This window comes from Oncorhynchus mykiss, chromosome 7 (genome assembly GCF_057628025.1).
Source record: "Oncorhynchus mykiss isolate SJ-2025 chromosome 7, ASM5762802v1, whole genome shotgun sequence".
Taxonomy (NCBI): domain Eukaryota; kingdom Metazoa; phylum Chordata; class Actinopteri; order Salmoniformes; family Salmonidae; genus Oncorhynchus; species Oncorhynchus mykiss.
Genome location: NC_143028.1, coordinates 74,055,864 through 74,082,500, shown reverse-complemented (window position 1 = coordinate 74,082,500; position 26,637 = coordinate 74,055,864). Strand labels below are relative to the sequence as shown.

Here is a 26,637-nt window from a genome sequence, read left to right as displayed (position 1 = left end):
TTTTTAGGGAGTTTTTTTTTAGCTTATAGATTTTGTTGTAATGTTTGAGTCACTTAGACATTAGACAAAATGTAGAGAATTACAAGAAAATGAGGTTTTAAACAGCGAGATGTTTGTGGCCCCCCATGACAAAATGTGTAGAATTGCAGTGGAGAAAAAAAAGGGTGTGAGCAGTTTGTGTCATAAACAGTGATTTTGCCCATAGAAATAGACATGGGGGGGGGGCGCGTGATGTTCCCCAATGCTGGAAGGGGGGCCTGAGTGGAAAGGTTTGGGAACCCCTGTGTTTAAGTATATGTTTGTGCAGTGTGGTATACTGTGCTGTGGTGTTCTGTCTGCTCAACACTGCTTCTGCTCTTATAAACATGATTTAAAGCCTCAGTTTGTTATCCAGATATGTTCAGTGATTGTCTCACAGTATGAAGGTACATTAGATGATTGCACAGTAAGCAAAGTGATTTCTTCTCTTGATCATTTGTAAGCTGTCATGGGCTGCATAATTAATTTGTTTGGGATATCTATAGATAGGCCTATCCTGTAGACCAAAATAGATTCCCAACAGCCTAGTTTTATAACTAGAGCGTTCATCTGGAAGAAATGGGATCTTATGAGACTGCAAAATATCTCCAACCAGGCTCTCTCTCTCTTTCTCTCTCTCTCTTTCTCTTCTCTCTCTCTCTCTCTCTCTCTCTCTCTCTCTCTCTCTCTCTCTCTCACTCTCTCCCTCTCTATCTCTCTCTCTCTCTCTCTCTCTCGCTCTCCTCTCTCTCCCTCTCCCTCTCCCTCTCACTGCAGGATTCATCATATCCAGGGTTCAAATTAAGTGTTACTCAACAATGTAAGAGGCAGTGTTATTTAAGATTTCCCGAGAGTATCAACCAGTCAGATGTAAGTTATAGTGCCAGAGCTCACACTGAATATGAACCACCACCTCTGTTTTTCTCATCTTAAAAAATTAATCCACCTAAATATTGCATATATTGTACAGTTTCATTAATACGGAGTGAGCGTTGAATAATTGATGGACGTTACTTATCGTTTGCACAAAACATCACTTAAACCTGCTCAGACTGTAGGCAAGGCAAAGCAGAACTTTCTGGTTTTCTTCACATATAAATTACCCTCAGCTCCCAGGAATGTCACCCTATGCGAATGGGGCTGTCAACCGATTCACTAGTTTCAAAGATAACATTTTTTGTGGAAATAAAATAAATAAAGTACAGAAAACAACAACAGATAAAACAGGTTCTCAATACGTTACCCATCCCAGATATATCGTCTTTCCGGAAAGTTGTCTTTTAAATTCCAAAACCCCCAAGGAGGACAAAATGATACATCCTCTATTTTAGTCCTGTAGATACAGTCAATCTCCAGGGAAGCCTGGGAGAGGCTGGGGGAGGGGAAACCTTGCACCCGAATACATGTCTGATGTGCTTTTAAGATACAGTTGAAGTCAGAAGTTTACATACACCTTAGTCAAATGCATTTAAACTCAGTTTTTCACAATTCACAATTCAACATACACTCAATTAGTATTTGGTAGGATTGCCTTTAAATTGTTTAACTTGGGTCAAACTTGGGTAGCCTTCTACAAGCTTCCCACAATAAGTTGGGTGAATTTTGGCCCATTCCTCCTGACAGAGTTGGTGTAACTGAGCCAGGTTTGTATGCCTCCTTGTTCACACATGCTTTTTCAGTTCTGCGCACACATTTTCTATGGGATTGAGGTCAGGGCTTTGTGATGGCCACTCCAATACCTTGACTTTGTTGTCCTTAAGCCATTTTGCCACAACTTTGGAAGTATGCATGGGGTCATTGTCCATTTGGAAGACCCACTTGAGACCAAGCTTTAACTTCCCGACTGATGTCTTGAGATGTCTTGCTTCAATATATCCACATAATTTTCCTCCCTCATGATGCCATTATTTTGTGAAGTGCACCAGTCCCTCCTGCAGCAAAGCACCCCCACAACATGATGCTGCCAACCCTGTGCTTCATGGTTGGGATGTGTTCTTCGGCTTGCAAGCCTCCCCCTTTTTCCTCCAAACATAACGATGGTCATTATGGCCAAACACTTCTATTTTTGTTTCATCAGACCAGAGGACATTTCCCCAAAAAGTATGATCTTTTTCCCCATGTGCAGTTGCAAACCGTAGTCTGGCTTTTTTATGGCGGTTTTGGAGCAGTGGCCTCTTCCTTGCTGAGCGACCTTTCAGGTTATGTCGATATAAGACTTGTTTTACTGTGGATATAGATATCTTTGTACCTGTTTCCTCCAGCATCGTCACAAGGTCCTTTTCTGATGTTTTGGGATTGATTTGCATGTTTTGGGATTGATTTCCTGAGCGGACGTCCCATGGTCCCATGGTGTTTATACTTGCATACTATTGTTTGTACAAATGAACCTGGTACCTTCAGGAGTTAGGAAATTGCTCCCAAGGATTCTTTACTGATTTGTTTTGATTTTCCCATGATGTCAAGCAAAGAGGCACTGAGTTTGAAGGTAGGCCTTGAAATACATCCACAGGTACACCTCCAATTGACACAAATGATGCCAATTAGCCTATCAGAAGCTTCTAAAGCTTTATATGGAATTTCCCAGGCTGTTTAAAGGAACAGTCAACTTGGTGTATGTAAACTTCTGACCCACTGGAATTGTGATACAGTGAATTATGAGTGAAATAATCTGTCTGTAAACAATTGTTGGAAAAAATGACTTGTGTCATGCACAAAGTAGATGTCCTAACCGACTTCCCAAAACTATAGTTTGTTAACAAGAAGTTTGTGGAGTGGTTGAAAAAACAAGTTTTAATGACTCCAACCTAAGTGTATGTAAACTTCCGACTTCAACTGTATGTGCCCGGGTTGGTTCCTCCGATAATCTGGCACTGGTCTATTAGACTTCCCGATGACCAGAACTAGGCTTGGGCAGTATACCGTATACCGGGGTATTTGGAAATAGCCACAGGATGGTTATTCAATTCCATCAATACTGTTGAAACAATTTTTCGGTATTACCGAATATCCCGGTATGGCACATGGTCGGTATGAAGGTATGACAATCTGGATACCGCCCAAGCCTAGAAAACATTTGGTGAGGCTGCCTTCAGTCACTACAGGTCCTGGCCTTTGGAACAGCCTGGGAGAGGATCTGAAGGCCTCTCCCAACTATTCCTTTTTAGCCATGCTTTTACTTAGGGTGCTTTTAAACCATTTCTCTACTTTACTTATTTTGTCCCTTTCCTTTAGATCCTTTAGCCTCTCATCCTCTGATGTTTTACTATTTTAGTTTCTCTAACTTTTTATTCATTTTCAATCTTGATTTTAAATTTAAATAGAAAACATTTTGTGTTTTATCTTTTATTTTATTTGTAAAGCACCTTGAAATGAATTTGTTGTACGAAATGTGCGGTATAAATTAAGTTTGATTTGTTTTTGATTTGAGACTGGGGGAGGCTGGACCCTGTGGCCCTAAGTGTGGGAGGAGTTCTTTTGAACATTTTGGGCCCAATCGCACGAGTGAATTTACTGCCGTTCTGCTTCCTGCTCCAGTGGGCAGATGAGATTACAGAATTTAGATTTAGCACCAGCACAAACTGTTGTTTGGAGAGCCGACTGTTGACAGCTGACAGTGTACCTCACATCCATCCTCACTGCACCATCTTGTCAGTTCAGGGTGTGCCACATGTTTAACTAATTCTATATGAATAATATACATTTAAATAGCTTGATAGATGTTTCAAGAGCCAACCTCTATCTAATGTAAATAAATGTAAGAACAATAAACTGCTTTCCATTCATATTTTAAGGGTCCAATCATGCACAGAGATGCAATGAAGGAAGAATTACAAAATCCCTTTACAAAAAGGTGATAGGCTGACCGTGTAGCTATAGCCCTCCGTTATACTAACCTAAAACTGTCTACCTCTGTTATTTTGTCCTAATTCAATCAGGGCCTCATGAGGCGCTAATCTCATTATTTGCGGTTAACAGACCGCGGCCGGTACACCATGATGATCTCAACAGCACAGATTACTTCTGAATTATCCACTCAGAAAATGACATTATCACTTATCAACAGGCTGAGGTGTCAATGAATCAAATCTTTAGTCCCCGATGTGACATGTCTCTCTCACACCACTAGGCCACCTAGACAAATAGTCGGCCGAGTTAACCCAACGGTATATGTTCTAATGTCCCAGAATGTTTTTATGATGCAGGTTGCACCCAGTACACCTGGGAGAAGGCTGGCTGAACTCTTTGCCAGAGTATGTTATTTTATCCCAGCATGTCTACAGATGGTCTTCTCCCTGGTTTTGTTTGCTTGGAAATGTTGACACTGGAGGCTGTTATCAGAAGAAACTGTGTAACTTAGCATTTATAACGGCTAAGACATGCATTGCCATTAATTGGAAGGTTGGTTATCCTCCTACAATGTCACAATAGATGTCAAGTTATGTATCTCTAGATTATATTTATTTCAAGATTAAAGGTAACTTTCATAAGATCCGGATGATTTATATAGAATATAGCTGCTGGGCTGCTCAGTCCTGGCCCTGGGGGTCTGCTGTACTGTTGTCACTCTGGCCTTGGCCTAACACATCTGAAACCAATATGGAATGTTTCACTAAGATCCCAAAGCTGAGTGGGGTGTGTTGGGGCGCTGCAGGGCGGTGGACTGCTAGAGGCAGGATGTGGTGACCCAGCTATATCGTGTGCAAGTAAAAAGAGCTCTACAGTACTATAATTAAACCATAATATTATGATATGAATTATAACGAGGATGTGCTGTTTCTGTGTGCATGTGTAGGTGTTTCCAAACCTTTCCGTTGGGATTTTTTTTTTTTTTTTTAAGGTTGGAAGGAAATTGTTTTGGAGAGAGAGTTGAGTTAATGACTAGACTGTTGTGGGTCAGGCGTGCAGGCGGCTCGGGCTGGCTGGAATTTGACATCGAGGATGTTTTAATAAAGATAATTAAAAGTTAAGTCTTTGTACTTCATTTTTTGAACAGTTGTTCATTACTGGTTAATATTTGTTATTACTTTAGATCTAGTTCAGTCTTATCAATCACTTTAACATATTTAATATCTCTTACCTAGCTTGATGACCGTGGGCACTTTTGCTTTCTTTTTTATTGATGTAACTACAGACACCTAGAAGGGCCTTGGGTCGTATTAAATAGTGTCGAAATGCAGGAAAGTTGTACCCCTGATAATAAATAATAATAATTAGCATTTTTTTAACAGACACTCTTATGCAGAGTGACTTACAGAAGCAATTAAAGTTAATTGCCTTGCTCAAGGGCACATCAACAGATTGTTCACCTAGTCAGCTCTGGGATTCAAACCAGCAACCTGTTGGTTACTGGCCCAATGCTTTTAACCTCTAGGCTAACAGGAATGGTTTAATTTTCACAAGTGCTTCTAATTTAGCAAATAACTGTACTTCATATGGATTATTATCGTAACAAATTATATTTTGCATGAATTCACAATGGAAATACAAAGAAATCACAAAATTATTGAATTATTACTTTCACAATGTCAGACATTTTCTATATATTCAACCCATTCTACACTTGACAAGCAGTTCCCTTATTCCAGATTGTTTCTCTCGACTGTAACGACCGGGATGTAGCGGGTGAGAAGTCAGGCGCAGGAAGCAGAGAGTTCAGGGTAGTGCTATATCGTTTAATGCACAAAACCGGTGAACATACGCCAACCCCACGGAACACAGGGCGCACACCAAAAACAAATGCCCCAAACACGGGGGACTTCAACAGTCCAGCAAAACCCAAGAACATGGGCAAACCGAGACACACAGACGTGTACACACGTACACCGAACAATCCCACTGAGTAAATACAATTGAAAAAGTAGTCACATACTACTAAGAATCACGTTACATTACCTTTGTGAGATCAAGAATGCGTAAACGATATATACAGTTGAAGTCGGAAGTTTCCATACACTTAGGTTGGAGTCATTAAAACTAGTTTTTCAACCACTCCACAAATGTCTTGTTAACAAACTATAGTTTGGTTAGGACATCTACTTTGTGCATGACACAAGTAATTTTTTCTAACAATTGTTTACAGACAGATTATTTCACTTATAATTCACTGTATCACAATACCAGTGGGTCAGAAGTTTACATACACTAAGTTGACTGTGCCTTTAAACAGCTTGGAAAATTCCAGAAAAGTATGTCATGGCTTTAGAAGCTCCTGATAGACTAATTGACATCATTTGAGTCAATTGGAGATGTACCTGTGGATGTATTTCAAGGCCAACCTTCAAACTCGGTGCCTCTTTGCTTGACATCGTGGGAAAATCAAAAGAAAAGACCACAGAAAAAAAAAGTCTGGTTCATCCTTGGGAGCAATTTCCAAACTCCTGAAGGTACCACATTCATCTGTACAAACAATAGTATGCAAGTATAAACACCATGGGACCACGCAGCCGTCATACTGCTCAGGAAGGAGACGCGTTCTGTCTCCTAGAGATGAACATACTTTGGTGCGAAAAGTGCAAATCAATCCCAGAACAACAGCAAAAGACCTTGTGAAGAAACTGGAGGAAACCGGTACAGAGGTATCTATATCCACAGTAAAACGAGTCCTATATCGACATATTCTGAAAGGCCGCTCAGCAAGGAAGAAGCCGCTGCTCCAAAACCGCCATAAAAAAATCCAGACTACGGTTTGCAACTGCACATGGGGAGAAAGATCGTACTTTTTGGAGAAATGTCCTCTGGTCTGATGAAACAAAAATAGAACTGTTTGGCCATAATGACCATCATTATGTTTGGAAGAAAAAGGGGGAGGCTTGCAAGCCGAATTACACCATCCCAACCGTGAAGCACGTGGGTGGCAGCATCATATTGTGGGGGTGCTTTGCTGGAGGAGGGGCTGGTGCACTTCACAAAATAGATGGTTTCATGAGGAAGGAAAATTACGTGGATATATTGAAGCAACATCTCAAGACATCAGTCAGGAAGTTAAAGCTTGGTCGCAAATGGGTCTTCCAAATGGACAATGACCCCAAGCATACTTCCAAAGTTGTGGCAAAATGGCTTAAGGGCAACAAAGTCGAGGTATTGGAGTGGCCATCACAAAGCCCTGACCTCAATCCTATAGAAAGTTTGTGGGCAGAACTGAAAAGTGTGTGCGAGCAAGGACGCCTACAAACCTGACTCAGTTACACCAGCTCTGTCAGGAGGAATGGGCCAAAATTCACCCAACTTACCGTGGGAAGCTAGTGGAAGGCTACCTGAAACGTTTGACCCAAGTTAAACATTTAAAAGGCAATGCTACCAAATACTAACTGAGTGTATTTAAACTTCTGACCCACTGGGAATGTGATAAAAGAAATTAAAGCTGAAATAAATCATTCTCTTTACTATTATTCTGACATTTCACATTCTTAAAATAAAGTGGTGATTCTAACTGACCTAAAACAGGGAATTTCTACTTGGGTTAAATGTCAGGAATTGTGAAAAACTGAGTTTAAATGTATTTGGCTAAGGTGTATGTAAACTTCCGACTTCAACTCTACACATGGACAATTCCTTTGATGTAAAGAAGGAATAGTTCACACTCAAATCCAGAGTTTCTGTGTTGGGCTGAAGGGCTAGTATGTGGCTGAGGAATAGTGGATAGCTTCGGTCACCTGAAAAATGAAAACATTTATTCACATACATGTAGACACTTTTCAGCCACAAAAAAAAATCTGAAATTATATTTGATTCAAGTATTTTCATCCTCTAAATACCAAATGTAGAGAAAATATTTTATTTCTTAGAAATGTTTTGTTGTTGTTAATTACTGTGATCATTCTCACCGTATAGAGTATAGAGAAAGTTTCTGACATCAAAGGATGGCACACACCAGATACACACACACACAGACACACGCTCACATGGATTTTGTGTTGTAGATAGGTAGTAGTAGAGTAGTGGCCAGAGGGCACACACTTAATGTGTTGTGAAATCTAATGTAATGTTTTTAATTATATAGAACTGCCTTAAATTTGCTGGACCTCAGGAAGAGTAGCTGCTGCCTTGACTTATGGGGAGCTATAATAAATACAAATACCAGCATGTTCCTCATGTTTCCTAGTGAACAATACTAGTGTATTCCTCATGTTTCCTAGTGAACAATACTAGTGTATTCCTCATGTTTCCTAGTGAACAATACTAGTGTATTCCTCATGTTTCCTAGTGAACAATACTAGTGTATTCCTCATGTTTCCTAGTGATCAATACTAGTGTATTCCTCATGTTTCCTAGTGATCAATACTAGTGTATTCCTCATGTTTCCTAGTGATCAATACTAGTGTATTCCTGGGACTGATGACCATATCCCTAAATGACTGTAACAGTGGAAGATCTGTCGGTATCTAATCACTTTGTCTTAGCAACACAGAGATACAAGACACACACAATGATGTTCTATGGGTGTTACAAGCAGTGAAGGGACAGAACTGTACTAAGTACAGTACAGAAGATGTCACCCGTTTGAGTGAGAAGTGGGTTTTCAACCCTTTACTTATGTAACACATCCAGTCAATCATAGGAGGCAGTATTCATATCAGACTGCAGTAGTACATGTGTATGTCTTTGTAGGGTTGAAAAAGTGTGATTGTAAAGGGGATGCAGTTTTTTTTTCTTTTTTAATAAATTACAATCAAACAATATTTATTTCCTTCCATCTGCACGATTTCTAATACTCAAGGGAATTTCAATAACCCTTCCTCCTTTTTACACAGTCAGAGTGGTGTTTCAATTCTCAGAGAACAGTTTGACTCCCAGAGAAACATGAAGTCAATAATATAGACCAAGCAGAATAATGTAAGGCTAGTGGACATCACTTGTCTTCCCAATTATGTGAATGGCCTGATTGTCCTGCCACTTAAATTCTTCCATTTACAAGACAACGCCTGCAGTGATTGTGGGCAAATGCTGGGACAAATGCAGGGATGCCCCATTGACACGCCAAGCCTACAGCTATCAGTTTTCAGCTCTCAGATTGATTAATTGCAGGCAAGAATTTGGATAGTCTGAATAGTGAAGACATTTCTTAAGTCTGTGACCATGACGTCAAATTACATATCACCACTGAAGTGTTACATTTGCTAGCTAGTTCTAATTAAGTAATTGTATCAAACCACAGTTATTATAAACCACAGTAAAATGATTTACAGTGAGTTATCAACCGTCGAGTCACAAGCAAATAAAAAACAAATAAAACACACTAGCTATAAAATAACATGTTTGGTAGTCAGTTAGCTTTACTCATTTGCAACACTGTACGCTATCCCTCAACATTTTAAACTGGAGCTTGAAAGATTGTTTGACCGCAGTCTTTAGCATGACCCTACACCCGAACACAAGCACTACGATCTGCCACCTCTGGTCTCTTGGCCCTCCCACCCCTACGGGAGGGCAGTTCCCACTCAGCCTAGTCCAAGCTCTTCTCTGTCCACCCAATGGTGGATCCAGCTTCCCCCTGAAGCTAAGATAGCAGAGTCCATGCCCATCTTCTGAAAACATCTGAAACCCTACCTCTTCAAAGAGTATCTTACATAATCCCACAGCTGCTCCCCTCACACCACCTCCTCACTGCACTTTAGTGTCTAGGTGGCTTTTGTGTGATTCTGTGTGTATTGAGACACCGCTAGCCGCGTTTACAGCCCTTTGTGATTCCTTGTGTATTGAGACACAGCTAACCGCGTTTATAGCCTGTGTGATTCTGTGTGTGTTGAAACACAGCCAGACCTGTTTATAGCCTGTGTGATTCTGTGTGTGTTGAAACACAGCCAGACCCGTTTATAGCCTGTGTGATTCTGTGTGTGTTGAAACACAGCCAGACCCGTTTATAGCCTGTGTGATTCTGTGTGTGTTGAAACACAGCCAGACCTGTTTATAGCCTGTGTGATTCTGTGTGTGTTTAGACACAGCCAGACCTGTTTATAGCCTGTGTGATTCTGTGTGTGTTGAAACACAGCCAGACCTGTTTATAGCCTGTGTGATTCTGTGTGTGTTGAGACACAGCAAGTTCACTCCTCTTCCCATCCAACGTAGTGATGACTCACAGTGGCAGGTGTTATCAAGCCCAGAGACACACAGTGGCTTTCTAATGAGAGAGAATATTTTTTATGCAGTCCTGGACGCGCTCCTGGTCGTCCACTCCTCACGCTCCCAATCAAAATAATTTGGGATGATCAAAAAGATGTCTGCGTCTGGAAAATAAACTTCATTGGCCCTCTGCCCGGCTGATTTACGGGCTACATTTGAATTGCTTCATTCATTTATCTTCCTGTTCACTATCTTTCACTCTTTGTTTTTCTTTTTACTCTCATTTGGTCTATTTGTACTTCTTGTCTATTTCCGTGTTTTCTCTCTCTTCCCACCTTTATCTTTCCCCGTTCTCATATTTTCTGTCCTTCACCAACACATAGGCCTAAGCAAAATGCACCCCCCCCCCCCCCCCCCCAAAAAAAACTATTATTTAAAGCCGTCAATTTTCAGGGAAGCAATTTCAAGATCTGCTGAGTTTCTGTCAAAGATATCAACGCCTCGCAATGTTGCTCTGCCAGTAGAAAACTTTGACGATGTGAAATCCCTCACATTACAGGCTGTTTGGAAAATTGGAGGGAAATGTTTTGACTGAAGAACACAGTGTATTCTACAAACTGCCCATTCATGCCTTGTTCGTCGTTGTGTTTTCCCAGCAAAATGTTTCCTGGAAAAATGTCAGTTTGCGCTGAGCGTTGATGTAGCACAGCAGACTGAAATAGCCCCAAAGGTCAATGTGGCATAAAATTGCCTTTTAATGTGAGAACAGTAGGGAAGAGTGGGGTAAGGTGAGTCATTTGTTACATTCAACATCATTCCATCAACAGAAGTATAGTATCCTTTCTAACAAAGACATCTACATATATTTCAGGATATGGTGTATCCCTGGGAATAATCAGAATTCATGTAAACATTACAGTTTTGAAAACATAGCTTGTTCAAAAAATGTGGTCTCTTGGCTCAACTTACACCGGGATTGGAGCCGCCTACAAATTTCGACGTCTATTTCTATTTCCCAAGCACAACTCAACACAGTCACAATCACTTTTTGGTCTTTAATTATTCTAATCATATTTTAACACTGGCTTAATATCTATCAAACACTTTGTTAAATAAGTACACTTTTAACATAGGCATGGGCCTGGTGTTACCTCATATTCCAGAGAAAAGCTGACCACGACTCCATTTTGTTGATCCCTGCCTACAGACAGAAACTAAAGCAAGAGGCTCCCACGCTGAGGTCTGTCCAACGCTGGTCCGACCAAGCTGACTCCACACTCCAAGACTGCTTCCATCACGTGGACTGGGACATGTTTCGTATTGCGTCAGACAACAACATTGACGAATACGCTGATTCGGTGTGCGAGTTCATTAGAACGTGCGTTGAAGATGTCGTTCCCATAGCAACGATTAAAACATTCCCTAACCAGAAACCGTGGATTGATTGCAGCATTCGCGTGAAACTGAAAGCGCGAACCACTGCTTTTAATCAGGGCAAGGTGTCTGGTAACATGACCGAATACAAACAGTGCAGCTATTCCCTCCGCAAGGCTATCAAACAAGCTAAGCGTCAGTACAGAGACAAAGTAGAATCTCAATTCAACGGCTCAGACACAAGAGGCATGTGGCAGGGTCTACAGTCAATCACGGACTACAGGAAGAAATCCAGCCCAGTCACGGACCAGGATGTCCTGCTCCCAGGCAGACTAAATAACTTTTTTGCTCGCTTTGAGGACAATACAGTGCCACTGACACGGCCTGCAACGAAAACATGCGGTCTCTCCTTCACTGCAGCCGAGGTGAGTAAGACATTTAAACGTGTTAACCCTCGATAGGCTGCAGGCCCAGACGGCATCCCCAGCCGCGCCCTCAGAGCATGCGCAGACCAGCTGGCCGGTGTGTTTACGGACATATTCAATCAATCCCTATACCAGTCTGCTGTTCCCACATGCTTCTAGAGGGCCACCATTGTTCCTGTTCCCAAGAAAGCTAAGGTAACTGAGCTAAACGACTACCGCCCCGTAGCACTCACTTCCGTCATCATGAAGTGCTTTGAGAGACTAGTCAAGGACCATATCACCTCCACCCTACCTGACACCCTAGACCCACTCCAATTTGCTTACCGCCCAAATAGGTCCACAGACGATGCAATCTCAACCACACTGCACACTGCCATAACCCATCTGGACAAGAGGAATACCTATGTGAGAATGCTGTTCATTGACTACAGCTCGGCATTCAACACCATAGTACCCTCCAAGCTCGTCATCAAGCTCGAGACCCTGGGTCTCGACCCCGCCCTGTGCAACTGGGTACTGGACTTCCTGACGGGCCGCCCCCAGGTGGTGAGGGTAGGCAACAACATCTCCTCCCCGCTGATCCTCAACACTGGGGCCCCACAAGGGTGCGTTCTGAGCCCTCTCCTGTACTCCCTGTTCACCCACGACTGCGTGGCCACGCACGCCTCCAACTCAATCATCAAGTTTGCGGACGACACAACAGTGGTAGGCTTGATTACCAACAACGACGAGACGGCCTACAGGGAGGAGGTGAGGGCCCTCGGAGTGTGGTGTCAGGAAAATAACCTCACACTCAACGTCAACAAAACTAAGGAGATGATTGTAGACTTCAGGAAACAGCAGAGGGAACACCCCCCCTATCCACATCGATGGAACAGTAGTGGAGAGGGTAGCAAGTTTTAAGTTCCTCGGCATACACATCACAGACAAACTGAATTGGTCCACTCACACAGACAGCATTGTGAAGAAGGCGCAGCAGCGCCTCTTCAACCTCAGGAGGCTGAAGAAATTCGGCTTGTCACCAAAAGCACTCACAAACTTCTATAGATGCACAATCGAGAGCATCCTGGCGGGCTGTATCACCGCCTGGTACGGCAACTGCTCCGCCCTCAACCGTAAGGCTCTCCAGAGGGTAGTGAGGTCTGCACAATGCATCACCGGGGGCAAACTACCTGCCCTCCAGGACACCTACACCACCCGATGTCACAGGAAGGCCATAAAGATCATCAAGGACATCAACCACCCGAGCCACTGCCTGTTCACCCCGCTATCATCCAGAAGGCGAGGTCAGTACAGGTGCATCAAACCTGGGACCGAGAGACTGAAAAACAGCTTCTATCTCAAGGCCATCAGACTGTTAAACAGCCACCACTAACACTGAGTGGCTGCTGCCAACACACTGACACTGACTCAACTCCAGCCACTTTAATAATGGGAATTGATGGGAAATGATGTAAATATATCACTAGCCACTTTAAACAATGCTACCTTATATAATGTTACTTACCCTACATTATTCATCTCATATGCATACGTATATACTGCACTCTATATCATCGACTGTATCCTTATGTAAAACATGTATCACTAGCCACTTTAGCTATGCCACTTTGTTTACATACTCATCTCATATGTATATACTGTACTCGATACCATCTACTGTATCTTGCCTATGCTGCTCTGTACCATCACTCATTCATATATCCTTATGTACATATTCTTTATCCCCTTACACTGTGTACAAGACAGTAGTTTTGGAATTGTTAGTTAGATTACTTGTTATTACTGCATTGTCGGAACTAGAAGCACAAGCATTTCGCTACACTCGCATTAACATCTGCTAACCATGTGTATGTGACAAATACAATTTGATTTGATTTGATTTAATGCCTTGCTTCACACTTGGGATGAAAACACTGAAATTTGATCAATTTACCATTGGCTCAACATACTCCATGGCCATTGGCTCAACATACTCCATGGCCATTGGCTCAACATACTCCATGGCCATTGGCTCAACATACTCCATGGCCATTGGCTCAACATACTCCATGGCCATTGGCTCAACATACTCCATGGCCATTGGCTCAACATACTCCATGGCCATTGGCTCAACATACTCCATGGCCATTGGCTCAACATACTGCATGGCCATTGGCTCAACATACTCCATGGCCATTGGCTCAACATACACCAAGGCAAACATTTAGACTATATTAGCCCACACAGCTACAAGGATGTACTTTCATGCTAGGTTTAGGACATCATATTGAAGCTTATAGAGACCCCATTATTTTGACCTCTCCACATTATAATTGGAAGAGGAAGCGTAACTCTAACATAGCCAATTGGCTAGAAAGGTAACTCAAAACACATTTTCACTAAGAGCTGCTGTTTAGCTGGTTAATAAACAAAGTTTAGCCATGTGTTGGCAAACATGTACAGTTGAAGTCAGAAGTTTACATACACCCTAGCCAAATACATTTAAACTCAGTTTTTCACAACACCTGACATTTAATCCTAGTAAAAAATTCCCTGTCTTAGGTCAGTTAGAATCACCACTTTATTTTAAGAATGTGAAACGTCAGAATAATAGTAGAGAGAATCATTTATTTCAGCTTTTATTTCTTTAATCACATTCCCAGTGGGTCAGAAGTTTACATACACTCAATTATGGTAGCATTGCCTTTTAATTGTTTAACTTGGGTCAAACGTTTTGGGTAGCCTTCCACAAGCTTTCCACAATAATTTGGGTGAATTTTGGCCCATTCCTCCTGACAGAGCTGGTGTAACTGAGTCAGGTTTGTAGGCGTCCTTGCTCGCACATGCTTTTTCAGTTCTACCCACAAATCTTCTATGAGATTGAGGTCAGGGCTTTGTCATGACCACTCCCATATCTTGACTTTGTTGTCCTTACGCCATTTTGCCACAACTTTGGAAGTATGCTTGGGGTCATTGTCCATTTGGAAGACCCATTTGTGACCAAGCTTTAACTTCCTGACTGATGTCTTGAGATGTTGCTTCAATATATCCACATAATTTTCTCGCCTTATGATGCCATCTATTTTTTGAAGTGCACCAGTCCCTCCTCCAGCAAAGCACACCCACAACATGATGCTGCCACCCCCGCCCTTCACTGTTCTTCGGCTTGCAAGCCTCTCCCTTTTTCCTCCAAACATAACGATGGTCATTATGGTAAAAAATATATTTTTTTGTTTCATCAGACCAGAGGATATTTCTCCAAAAAGTACGATCTTTGTATCCATGTGCAGTTGCAAATCTTTGTCTGGCTTTTTTATGGTGGTTTTGGAATAGTGGCTTCTTCCTTGCTGAGCGGCCTTTCAGGTTATGTTGATATAGGACTCGTTTTACTGTGGATATAGATACTTTTGTACCTGTTTCCTCCAGCATCTTCACAAGGTCCTTTGCTGTTGTTCTGGGATTGATTTGCATGTTTTGGGATTGATTTCCTGATTTTCACACTAAAGTACGTTCATCTCTAGGAGACAGAACGCGTCTCCTCCCTGAACGGTATGACGGCTGCGTGGTCCCATGGTGTTTATACGTGCGTACTATTGTTTGTACAGATGAACGTGGTACCTTTAGGAGTTTGGAAATTGCTCCCAAGAATGAACCAGACTTGTGGAGGTCTACAATTTATTTTCTGAGGTCTTGGCTGATTTGTTTAGATTTTCCCATGATGTCAAGCAAAGAGGCACTGCGTTTGAAGGTAGGCCTTGAAATACATCCACAGGTACACCTCCAATTGACTCAAATGATGTTAATTAGCCTATCAGAAGCTTCTAAAGCTATGACATCTTTATATGGAATTTCCCAGGCTGTTTAAAGGCACAGTCAACTTAGTGTATGTAAACTTCTGGAACACTGGAATTGTGAAACAATAAATTATAAGTGAAATAATCTGTCTGTAAACAATTGTTGGAAGAAATGACTTGTGTCATGCACAAAGTAGATGTCCTAACCGACTTCCCAAAACTATAGTTTGTTAACAAGAAATTTGTGGAGTGGTTGAAAAAACAAGTTTTAATGACTCCAACCTAAGTGTATGTAAACTTCCGACTTCAATTGTATGTTCAAATCAAGAAACCTTACCAGCAGCTGCACTGTTAGGCTATTCGCATGTGCTTTTCCAAAGCCTATGTCAGTTATGCAATGCTTCAGTGAGTGTCATTTTCTGAATTTTTGGGTTGAGAAATAAAGTTGACATCATTAGAAAGACAATATTCTCCTCTTTTCTACTGAAGGTATGTAATTCACAATGTGTTTATTCTGTTGTTCCTATTGATATTCATAAAAACATTGAAATACGTATTTAGTTTTTGTCAGTTTTTAATTTTTTAAATTTTTTTCAGCAGACCCCCGTTTGAATACCACTGGCTTAGGTAGAAGCATCATAAAACCTCTCAACACAATCAATTAATCCGACTTGGTGAAAACCCGTTTTTTTGACCTACCTTGCTTCGTGAATGATGACCTCTTCCTAAATATTTGGTCAAATTATAGATTTTGTGTATGGTTTCTTAGAAACAAGTGTTGGCTCAACATACCCCACTCTCCCCTAATGATTTAACCTTCAATCAATCATACATCCTTCACTCTATGATTCTGTAGCAAAAACATATGTACACAAAAATAATATCAATGGCTTTCAATTTTGTAGAAAAATCTGGCACCTGACTTAAGAAGATACAGTACTTTAAATCATGATAAAATATTGAATGTACTTAAAACTATGAATCAATAAAAACTTTTGAATAAACAAAGTTGAAAGAAATATACGGGATATAAGATTTGATATTTTTAAAGTAATGAGGTCTGTGTCCATCATTGAATAAGCTCCAACGGAACATTGAATCTCCACTAACGTAAGACCTAGCATCATACAGTCATCATTGGATTCCCAGACACCATGTTTTCTGCAAACAGCGAGATCCGTACCAGAAGGACTTACAGTATGTCGTAACATAGTCCTCTAGTGTTGGGTTCACACTCAACATACGCTTGTCTCATTTCAAATTCCGTTATGTTGATAGATCATTTAGCAGCTCCAATGAGCTGTAGAGTAGATTCCATTCAGACCTAGTAACAAGTGATTGTTCAATGATATTTCTGTACAAAACGTATTCATCACATAACATAATCAGTGACCGGATTTGAAGCACCCCATAAGTTTGCACACCTGCAGTACAACATTGTGACTATGTGATAGTTCTCAGGGCTCAGTAGATTATGTTCCACATTTTCTGTGATGTGCCATAGTGTAATTATAAAACAGTCATTGATCACACCTGACTGCAGGAGCTATTCATGTATTTTAAATTAAAGCGTGACATTTTGCACAAGCAAATGGTAGTGAGCAGTGAGTTAGTTATTATTCCAATTAGAAAGGAAAGCACATGATTCTATTTGAGTTTATGTACTGCAACTCACTAAAAACCCTTATAACTCTGAAAAACTTTGAAGAACCTTTTTAATGAAAAACTTTGAAAAACCTTAAATAAAAACGTTTCCTGGAGATTAGAGTTTGATGTTTTTCTTTGAGCAGATATGTGCTCTTTTGCTTGATGAAAATATGGCCTTTAGTGTTGATGCTGGACTTCTGGAACCTTCCGTACTGAGCATCACAGTGTGGATTACCTTCTGGAACCTTCAGTACTGAACAGCACGGTGTGGCTTACATTCTGGAACCTTCAGTACTGAACAACACAGTGTGGCTTACATCCTGGAACCTTCAGTACTGAACAACACAGTGTGGCTTACATCCTGGAACCTTCAGTACTGAACAACACAGTGTGGCTTACATCCTGGAACCTTCAGTACTGAACAGCACAGTGTGGCTTACATTCTGGAACCTTCAGTACTGAACAGCACGGTGTGGCTTACATTCTGGAACCTTCAGTACTGAACAGCACGGTGTGGCTTACATTCTGGAACCTTCAGTACTGAACAGCACAGTGTGGCTTACATTCTGGAACCTTCAGTACTGAACAACACAGTGTGGCTTACATCCTGGAACCTTCAGTACTGAACAACACAGTGTGGCTTACATCCTGGAACCTTCAGTACTGAACAACACAGTGTGGCTTACATTCTGAAACCTTCAGTACTGAACAACACAGTGTGGCTTACATCCTGGAACCTTCAGTACTGAACAGCACAGTGTGGCTTACATTCTGGAACCTTCAGTACTGAACAGCACGGTGTGGCTTACATTCTGGAACCTTCAGTACTGAACAGCACGGTGTGGCTTACATTCTGGAACCTTCAGTACTGAACAGCACAGTGTGGCTTACATTCTGGAACCTTCAGTACTGAACAGCACAGTGTGGCTTACATTCTGGAACCTTCCGTCCTGAACAGCACAGTGTGGCTTACATTCTGGAACCTTCAGTCCTGAACAAGACAGTGTGGCTTACATTCTGGAACTGTCAGTACTGAACAGCACGGTGTGGCTTACATTCTGGAACCTTCCGTCCTGAACAGCACGGTGTGGCTTACATTCTGGAACCTTCCGTCCTGAACAGCACGGTGTGCAGTAAAATACAACAATATTATTTTCGGCACACACTGGAAATCTCATTTGAAATTCGAACAGTATCAGTATCAGTCTTCAGTATCTACTTGCATGTATCAACTAACAAAAAGTACTAATGAGGTATAATTTCTTCTATGTATAAATAACCCTAGGGTCCTATACTGTTTTGGTGGTCTCAGGAGATATTTATATTTGTGTGCACTGTAGTTTTCTTCTTCTTTTTCCTCATTATTGCAGCCAATTACCACTAAGCTAACAATAGGGCAGCCAATTACCACTAAGCTAACAATAGGGCTGCCAATTACCACTAAGCTAACAATAGGGCAGCCAATTACCACTAAGCTAACAATAGGGCTGCCAATTACCACTAAGCTAACAATAGGGCTGCCAATTACCACTAAGCTAACAATAGGGCTGCCAATTACCACTAAGCTAACAATAGGGCTGCCAATTACCACTAAGCTAACAATAGGGCTGCCAATTACCACTAAGCTAACAATAGGGCAGCCAATTACCACTAAGCTAACAATAGGGCTGCCAATTACCACTAAGCTAACAATAGGGCTGCCAATTACCACTAAGCTAACAATAGGGCTGCCAATTACCACTAAGCTAACAATAGGGCTGCCAATTCTCAGACACAGGTAATCCCTCTGATGTGGTTTAAATGTCCCAAACATTGATCTGTATTATGCAGGATGATTCGGTCATCTCCTTTCAACAAAAGCCCTTTCTGTTTATTGAATGTCTAGTGTGTATATTTTCTGTAGATTTAGTGACTTCTAAGAGGAGATAGGCCCACATACTGTAATGGGCAGTCCAAATTAAAACCTGTATGCAAATAGCCTGTTAGTTCCTCCTCTGATTTGGATAGCAGTATTTGCTCTCGTTCGACACTCTTTTCTTCTGTGGGAAAATGGGGTCAAATCGTTCAACATTGTTCCTGCTCTCTGTGCCTAAATTGGAATAAATAAAAAGGGGGAATAAATGACTAGTGTGGCTGATGGAAGGAAGACGCTCCGTTAAACCAGAACCATGAGACTGTGTGGCGCCGTAATGTGATACAAAAACCGTGTTGGTATTGAAATGGGAAACCTAGTCAGTCACAAAAGTATTACTCTCACATATCGCAGTCACTTCAGATGACAAACCACTTGAAATATCTCTCTCCACTCTCAGTGGGTCTGATCCTCTGGACTGTGGCCCTTCAGTTCCTCGACGAGGACGGCTACACCATTCTCTATCCACCCACTACGTCTTTAATCTGGAACGTTCCAGGGGGTTTCGGCAACATAGCTCAATAGTTCTGTCAGGTTCACCACCCCGCTATAACCCAACCCAAGCAGCTTCCCGTCAGAGACTACGGCTGCAGGAGATACTCTCCCCTCTTTGGACGTTGCCTCTGAATCAAAGCGTTGCCATATGTTTCTACACTGTCCAGGCTATTGGGAGATTAATGACTCAACCCCTGCGATAGAAGTTGAGTTACTTACTTGGTCAAGTTATTTAATACCATAGGCCCACCATTACGATGTGTTGACGACTTTCTCAGTCCAATTCCTCACACATAGTGTTGCTAGCTGTCTAGGGGGTCGAGGAACAAATTCACGGAGGCGTTCATTGACAGTATCAAATTGATTCAGTCTGGCACAACCCCCTTCACGACGACTCTCTCTAATTAGATACAGTATAAGTTTTACATGTAAAATGATGACCGCCTAAAATATAGCATTTTCTACTTTGCAGTCACGACATGATACTGTATTGCATGTTTTGTAGTAGCTGTAAGTATGAAACCCATCATTCCATTTAGTTTTTCAGAGTGAAGGGCACATTTCAGTGTGGGTCGATTTAATAAAGACAATTTACACAGCGGATATAAATAACCTTGTTATTTAATTTGGCAGCGATAGGTAAACCGGTGGAGTGCCTTGAATGCAAAGGTATCAAGAAACTAAAATTACGTTCACCTTACGGAGAAATTCCTTTGGTTGGTTGAAGAAAACAAGGTTATTGGCCTGCCCCAATACACAGCCAGATTAGAAGAGTTGTTTTAATAAAAAAGGTCGGTGTAGTTTCTATGTGTAACTGTAGTGCAACAGTATGAGCCCTGTGAAGCTTTGTGAAGAAGGGTATTAGACTGTTCTATCTCCAAAGGCCTTTCCAGAGACAGGGGAAATCTAACGGGAGAGAGAGCTCATTATGAGACGTGCCGTTTGACTAGTAGGACGTTAAAGTGATCTTTTCTGAAATCACTGCAATGTAACACTTATTTCACATAAATCCTACATAAGGTTTATTTGAGTTGTTTTAATATTTCACTTTTGGAATTGTCTCTATGTATATTTGGCTTAATCAAATTTATTTTTCCTTTCCTTTGCATTCACGGCACAACAAAGTTGAGGTTGTTGAATGTAGTTTTAATTAGTGGAGGCTCTTGTGTGTTATATGCAGAAATGTACTGTACACGCAAAGGAGGTCTTTACTATGTACAATATGTGTCCTGAGGCCCATTGTCGTGCCATTCATCCACCGCCATCACCTCATGTTTCAGCATGATAATGCACGGCCCCATGTCACAAGGATCTGTACACAAATGTCCCAGTTCTTCCAGGGCCTGCAAACTCACCAGACATGTCACCAACCATTGAGCACATTTGGGATGCTCTGGATCGACATGTAAGACAGCGTGTTCCAGTTCCCTCCAATATGCAGCAACTTCACACTGTCATTGAAGAGGAGTGGGACAACATTCCACAGGCCACAATCAACAGCCTGATCAACTCTATGCGAAGGAGATGTGTCGCACTGCATGAGGCAAATGGTGGTCACACCAGATACTGACTGGTTTTCTGCTCCACGCCTCAACCTTTTTTAAAGTTATCTGTGACCAACAGATGTGTATGTGTATTTCCAGTCATGTGAAATCCATAGTTTAGGGCCTAATGAATATATTTCAATTGACTGATTTCCTTATATGAACTGTAACTCAGTAAAATCTTTAACATTGTTGCATGTTGCATTTATACTTTTGTTCAGTGTATTTTAACACACGTCATCACCTTGTGTCACTCCATCCTTTCCTTGACCCAACACAAGGTCACCAGATGTCATCTGATTCTACTCTGAATTATATGTTTTTTTAATCAACCAATGTCTTTCTCTTCATTATGGAGAAGGAGCCTTGAGTAGTGGGACTCGGTCTGTATGACCTCTTCCAGGGACCTATTTACAAAAACATTATTCAACAAATGATTCTCATTCCTGCTCTTTTTAGAGTTGGGCTTTAAGTTCATTTAAATAAGAGCCCTATGTTGAGTTTGGAATGGTGCGTTTGTCAACTCTACGAGGAGTTTGGAATGGTGCGTTTGTCAACTCTACAAGGAGTTTGGAATGGTGCGTTTGTCAACTCTACGAGGAGTTTGGAATGGTGCGTTTGTCAACTCTACAAGGAGTTTGGAATGGTGCGTTTGTCAACTCTACGGGGAGTTTGGAATGGTGCGTTTGTCAACTCTACGAGGAGTTTGGAATGGTGCGTTTGTCAACTCTACGAGGAGTTTGGAATGGTGCGTTTGTCAACTCTACGAGGAGTTTGGAATGGTGCGTTTGTCAACTCTACGAGGAGTTTGGAATGGTGCGTTTGTCAACTCTACGAGGAGTTTGGAATGGTGCGTTTGTCAACTCTACGAGGAGTTTGGAATGGTGCGTTTGTCAACTCTTCGAGGAGTTTGGAATGGTGCGTTTGTCAACTCTACGGGGAGTTTGGAATGGTGCGTTTGTCAACTCTACGGGGAGTTTGGAATGGTGCGTTTGTCAACTCTACGGGGAGTTTGGAATGGTGCGTTTGTCAACTCTACGAGGAGTTTGGAATGGTGCGTTTGTCAACTCTACGAGGAGTTTGGAATGGTGCGTTTGTCAACTCTACGAGGAGTTTGGAATGGTGCGTTTGTCAACTCTACGAGGAGGTTGGAATGGTGCGTTTGTCAACTCTACGAGGAGTTTGGAATGGTGCGTTTGTCAACTCTACGAGGAGTTTGGAATGGTGCGTTTGTCAACTCTACGGGGAGTTTGGAATGGTGCGTTTGTCAACTCTACGAGGAGTTTGGAATGGTGCGTTTGTCTTGGAGGTGCTCTGACAGGGTTAGAAAATGGGTTCTAATGGAGCCACTGACATTGTTGATGATGGCCGCTCATGGTGGACCACACATGCTAACGTACACACACACGCATACACACATGGGTATGCACACAAACACACATGCTCACACACACAAAAACATCCACATATGCATGCACACGCACTCACAATCCCACACCCTCCTACAAACACACACACACACACAGAGCGACTACTAGGGACTCTTCTGACTCATCTCCCATCGCATTCAAACGTGCTAAACATAGAATGCGTTCTCTGTCTGACAGACAAGCTTCTTGCGTTGACAACGTTTTGATCCCTGCGCCCGTCTCTCCCCGAGCCCAACGCCAAAGCCACAGCTTTGTTGATGCCACCTGATCCCGTGTTCAACAACTCTGCCTATCGATTGGAGTGCTGGAGTGCACAAGGGCAGGTTACCCAATACTATTCTTCCTGTGGTGCTTGCACTTTTCTTCTTCACAACAGTTAATCTGACCCAAAATCAGTCTTTCGTCAAAGAGGTTGGCTTAATGGAGTAAAAGGGTCCATTGCGGTTGGCTGAGTTTGGCTAGGGTTGGCTGAGGTTGACTGGGGTTGGCTGGGGTTGACTGGGGTTGGCTGGGGTTGACTGGGTCTGGTGGGGTTGGCTGGGGTTGACTTGGGCTGGCTGGGGCTGACTGGGGCTGGCTGGGGTTGACTGGTGTTGACTGGCGTTGACTGGGGCTGGCTGGGGTTGGTTGGGGTTGACTGGTGTTGACTGGGGTTGACTGGGGCTGGCTGGGGTTGACTGGTGTTGACTGGGATTGACTGGGGCTGGCTGGGGTTGGTTGGGGTTGCCAAGGTTGTATAGACGACAAGACGGATGCTGTCTAATGAAGTATGTACTGAACCTTTCGGACTGAATGCTGTTGAGAATGAATTGGTTCGGAGGGGGGTTAAGACAGATGATAACATCCATTGAATCTTCACCAGAGAGAGATAGTGGTTTGATCCAGTGGGATTAGCTTCGGGGGAAATGGCATCTAAGGAATTGTTCATGAAGACCACCGCTATCATTTCATTTTCCACAGCGGCAGCATAACTCCTCGCTCCTTTTTATTACTCAGCCTGAACTGATGTGCTGAATGGCTGCCAAGTGGGTTCACCAGAAGTTGGTGGTAAAATAAATAAACTATTATCTGGTTAATGGATGTTTGTGTGTGCAGTTCTGACTGGTTTCATTGTTGTTATTGAAACTCACTGTAAAAAAATGTTAATTCATTGATTGTTCAGAAATGTATTATTTTCTATGTTTGAAGTATAGAGAACCCAACTGTACTTATAACAGTTATAGAACCCCCACAGAGATGGGTTGTAGGATTCTATTGATTATATGGACAGACAATTCTGTACCGAACAGAATCTGTAAATTCTGTAGATGATTCTTATCACCAGATGTCCCAGATGTGACACTGTGTTAGTGACTGTGGCAACGATTCAACAATTATACATTGAGCTGTAAACCAAGGGACCAACTCAGCAATAGGATGGAGCTCTACCACTACACTAATTCTACCTATCCTGACCCCTCAGATCTGCAAACATCGACGGGTCAGGACCAAGGGGGGAGAAGTAGGGAGTAGGACCAGGTTGATATGTGAAAGGGGAAATTGGTTAACATCCATGGATAGGCCAGTGTTGTTTAGTTGTTGAGTACTACAGTCCCATAGGTCTCACAATACTCAGAGATTAAACAAATATCTACCTAAATTAGTGTTATACTCAATAATGAATGATCGATCGTTGGGTAAATCACACATCATTATTGCTCAATGTTAGTCAATCTTTTACTGTACCATAATTTAGTCATTTGATTGGATGGTTGGCTAGACATAGTCCTGTATTACTTCTTAATTGATGTCTTCTCTAATCAATAAGGCACAAGAGACAGTGCTGTGTCATGAATACAGTCACAGGTACATGCCGTTGTTCGGCCCGACGCGATATCTCCATGAAGATCTCTCCTGTCATTCGTATTTGTTCAACCACGGTAGGCGACTCAGCAACAATTCACACTGTTTTCCAGGGTGTTAATGGGATCCATAAACACAAAACAAAAACACACACATTACATAATGGAAGATGTTGCTGATTAAAAGCATACTGTGTCCACGGCGAGAGATTTTAAACACTGCTTCATAGTCATTGTATCCCTTGTGATTCCAAAGGAGGAGTTGTTTTAATAGAAATGTCTTGAGTGCATCTGTGATACCCAGACTTGTTAAAGATGAAGTGCTTTCTTATCTCTGGAGTGGTATCACAACCTGTGACAGACACACACACACACACACACACACACACACACACACACACACACACACACACACAACACACACACAGATGCATCTAGGTATCTTTCTCATCTATGTGAGTCACCCCTTTCTTGAAAGGACAAGATGTTCTTTCTGTCTCAACAACTACACACTCAAGAGTCTTTCATCACTCACCATGTACTGTATACGATTCTGCACTTAAATATAGTACTGTGTACAGATCCCTCTGGATAGGTAGAAAGCTGTCTATATTTAAAGGAAATTATCAAAAGGACAGGATTAAGAATACATACATGTCGACCCCCTTTGTGTGTGTGTGTGTGTGTGTGTGTGTGTGTGTGTGTGTGTGTGTGTGTGTGTGTGTGTGTGTGTGTGTCAGCATGAGCACCTGTGTGCGTCCTTATTGTCTAAAACTATGCTGAACCCAGATTATATTGATTGTGCTTGTTCAAAAAAGCTGGTAACACAATGTGCTATTTGCATCTGACATTAAAGCGACTAGCGCTTGCGAGCCACAGTTTCTTAAGGCGACACGGAGAAGGAACACCAGAGCTGAGAGGCATAGAGCCCAGGAAGGCTAAACCTCACTCTTCAAACACTGCAGAGTCCTCCCTCTCAAATCACCTTTCCATATGACAGCTGTGAAGAGAGGGAGAGGCAAAAGACTGAGGAAGAGAAAGGGAGAAGAGGAGAGAAAGAAAGAGGGAGGAGAGAGGGAGGGATAGCCAATAATACCCTTTGAATACATGATCAATTTGGTGAAATTATACTGATTATGTTGGGGTGAAGGAGAGAGAGAGAGAGAGAGAGAGAGAGAGTGTGTGTGTGTGTGTGTGTGCGTGCGTGCGTGCTTGCGTGTGTGTGTGTGTGTGAGAGAGAGAGTGACTGCTACCTCCTCATTTCGAGAGAGAGAGAGAGAGAGAGAGCGAGAGAGAGAGAGAGAGCTTACAAGCGACGAGGAGACGACGAGAGGAGGATCTGCAAAGAGGGAGAGAAAAAAAAGCGCTCCCTATTTTTTCGCCCGCCTCTCTTCGCTCCTCTGCTTAGCATCACATACGGGAGGCAGGACCAGAGGAGAGCATCTCCTTCTACTACATTTGTTCTGCATTGTCAAACGTATAGTGGAGGAGGACACCTGGTGAAGGAGAAGCCAGGAGTAAAGCCTAGAAGGGTCTGGTAGCGTTGTAGTATCCCTCCTATAGAGCCGTTATAGAGGAGCGAGGATGCTTAACAACCTAACTGACACAGAAGAGGGGGACGGGGGACCCAACAGCCAGGGTGAGTGATGGAATCTGTCTCACAAACGCACGCACACACACAGATGCACAAACACAAACACATAAGCTCATCAAACACACACACACACACACACACACACACACACACACACACACACACACACAAGCTCACGTACATGAATCCAATATATCTACAGTCATACATACTCACACATTTGTGCGGTGCATACAGACTCACACAGCCAGAAGGTTGCTAATGGCTGGACATTCAAGTGTGAGTGTGTTGCTGCATACTGCTCTTACCTGCCTGCCTGCTTGGGGTGATGCTTCTCCTCTTTACTGTTGCTGTGTGACAGGAATAGTAATGGGGTTCTATCCAAATACGATGGACTGGTGAATGGACTGGTGAACGTACTGATACACACAGAACGATACACAGTCACACAGACAGACACACACACACACACACACACACAGACAGACAGATACACACAGACCGATACACAGTCACACAGAC

General features: G+C 42.3%; 1 protein-coding gene across 4 annotated transcripts in view; it reads left to right on the top strand.

Moving 5' to 3' along the window:
- Positions 1-26,637, top strand: part of slc12a5a (solute carrier family 12 member 5a) — a 267,611-nt gene that overhangs the window by 72,457 nt on the left and 168,517 nt on the right. Inside the window, exon 1 of one of the 4 annotated variants that reach the window (XM_090241957.1) lies at positions 25,649-26,160. The exons of 2 other annotated variants lie outside the window; for them this stretch is intronic. In XM_090241957.1, the coding sequence (XP_090098083.1) occupies positions 26,106-26,160 (55 nt within the window). In that variant the 5' untranslated portion in view covers positions 25,649-26,105. Of the gene's footprint in view, positions 1-25,648; positions 26,161-26,637 lie in introns of those variants that run through there. One more of the 4 variants, XM_090241955.1, reaches the window with a different exon arrangement.